The following is a 2,139-nucleotide window of genomic DNA, read 5'->3' on the forward strand; positions in this document are numbered from 1 at the left end:
AAAAAAAAAAAAAAAAAAAATTGAGGTCTGAGTATAGATCGAATCATGCTTTTTTGCTCTGTCTCCTTTTGATTGTTCAAATACATATCATCCGTGTGCTTACATGTCTTGGTTGTGATAACTTGCTAGTTGTTCTGCTTAGTAATCAATCAAACATACTCAAGGTTGATGGATTGCATTTCATAGTTTTGTTTCTATCGTGTCCTAATTGAAATTTAGAGGTTCTTAACCTGTTTTACTCTGGTTGGTTAACTAATGCCTCAAACCTGTAGAATGAACCCGTTAGCTTTTTTTTTTTTTACTTTTTATAAAATCCGCATCATAGTTTAAGATGTTTTAGTGAACCTTATCATTATGTTGGTTGTTTTTTGCAATGCGGAAACAGTGAAAGCATTCAGGAAACATGCCTCCCCAGAAGATTGAAACTGGTCATAGCGACACTGTCCATGATGTGGTCATGGATTACTATGGAAAGCGAGTGGCTACTGCCTCATCTGACTGCACTATCAAGATTACCGGAGTAAACAACAGCAGTGGATCACAGTCTCTAGCTACCTTAACCGGTCACCGAGGTCCTGTCTGGCAAGTCGCTTGGGCGCACCCAAAGTTCGGTTCGCTCCTCGCTTCATGTTCCTACGATGGGCAGATCATACTATGGAAAGAAGGTGACCAGAACCAATGGGCACAAGCTCATTTCTTCACTGACCACAAAGTATCAGTCAACTCTATCGCTTGGGCTCCTCATGATCTCGGACTCTCCTTAGCTTGTGGAGCATCCGATGGAAACATATCCGTTTTCTCAGCTAGAGCTGACGGCGGTTGGGACACAACAAAGATCGACCAAGCACACCCGGTTGGAGTCACTTCAGTCTCGTGGGCACCAGCTACAGAACCAGGCGCACTCGTAAGCTCAGGTATGCTCGAACCGGTTTACAAACTAGCATCAGGTGGGTGTGACAGCACGGTGAAAGTGTGGAAATTCTCCAACGGGTCATGGAAAATGGACTGTTTCCCGGCTCTTAGCAAACACACAGATTGGGTGCGTGACGTGGCATGGGCACCGAACTTGGGTCTCCCAAAATCAACCATAGCAAGTGGTTCAGAAGATGGGAAAGTGATCATATGGACAACAGGGAAAGAAGGGGAGCAATGGGAAGGTAAAGTATTGAAAGATTTCGAGACAACAGTGTGGAGGGTGTCGTGGTCGTTGACGGGTAACTTGTTGGCGGTTTCGTATGGGAACAATAACGTAACAGTGTGGAAAGAGATTGTTGATGGAGAGTGGGAAGAAGTGACTTCCGTTGAGCCATAATAGATTTGGGTTTGTATGTTTGTACTTTTGCTTTGTGGTAATATCAAAATATCAAAATGTGGGGTTTCTTCTGTATACATTTTTCTAGGGACCAGTTTCTCTCTATACGTTGTTTCTCATGAATATGTGTACTATTTTTTATCAGACTCTTAACGATTGCAAAAAGAAATGTATCTTCAACTCATCCACCAACTTGTTTTAGCCAATGTGATTTTGTATGTAAAGTTATTAAAAATAGATTTTGCGAAATTTTGCCGCTGGCGCTTAAAAACAAGGATTTTTTCGGCTAGACAACAACAAATTGACGTAATGACCCTTTCGCATCAGCGTTTATAGCGTGAGGAGCGAGGGTAATTTCGTCAGGGATAGATAAAGAATAAAGTAAAGGCGATGGATGTATGAACTGAAGAAGCGCCTAGATTCGTAATTCGAAAATCTAAAATCTTCCCCCCCGCTTTGCCCAAAAAGGTTTTTTTTTTTTACGAAGTCACGCTAAAGCTCTGTGGAAAGAAATAAATAAATATCCCAGAATTTTTCATCTTTCTGTGTCTCTATTTTTTTTTTTGTTCCTAGAGAGAAGAGAAGATGTCATCATATGCGATGGTTTCTCAAGATGCGGAATCGCTCGCTCTGCAAACTTACAGCCGCAAGGAGAAATCCCTAGGGCTTCTCGTCTCCAAGTACTCCTCTCTCTCTCTCTCTCTCTCTCTCTCGAGATTTATTTTTATTTTGGTTGGATTTTATTTATGTGTGTAATTGATTGTGTACGATTCAGTTTTCTGAGACTGTATAACCGAGACGATGCAGATCTGATTGGTCTCGATCAC

General features: G+C 41.6%; 2 protein-coding genes across 2 annotated transcripts in view; both read left to right on the top strand.

The window, feature by feature from the left end:
* LOC104763818 (protein transport protein SEC13 homolog A) overlaps positions 1-1,504 on the top strand; it is a 2,130-nt gene extending 626 nt beyond the window's left edge. Inside the window, exon 2 of the mRNA XM_010487200.2 lies at positions 386-1,504. Coding sequence (XP_010485502.1) covers positions 404-1,312 — 909 coding nt within the window. The 5' untranslated portion in view covers positions 386-403 and the 3' untranslated portion in view covers positions 1,313-1,504. The remainder of the gene's footprint in view (positions 1-385) is intronic.
* LOC104763819 (E2F transcription factor-like E2FF) overlaps positions 1,773-2,139 on the top strand; it is a 2,694-nt gene continuing 2,327 nt past the window's right edge. The window contains exons 1-2 of the mRNA XM_010487201.2: positions 1,773-1,992; positions 2,088-2,139. The exon at positions 2,088-2,139 is cut by the window's right edge and continues 10 nt beyond it. Coding sequence (XP_010485503.1) covers positions 1,898-1,992; positions 2,088-2,139 — 147 coding nt within the window. The 5' untranslated portion in view covers positions 1,773-1,897. The remainder of the gene's footprint in view (positions 1,993-2,087) is intronic.

This window comes from Camelina sativa, chromosome 19 (genome assembly GCF_000633955.1).
Source record: "Camelina sativa cultivar DH55 chromosome 19, Cs, whole genome shotgun sequence".
Lineage (NCBI taxonomy): Eukaryota > Viridiplantae > Streptophyta > Magnoliopsida > Brassicales > Brassicaceae > Camelina > Camelina sativa.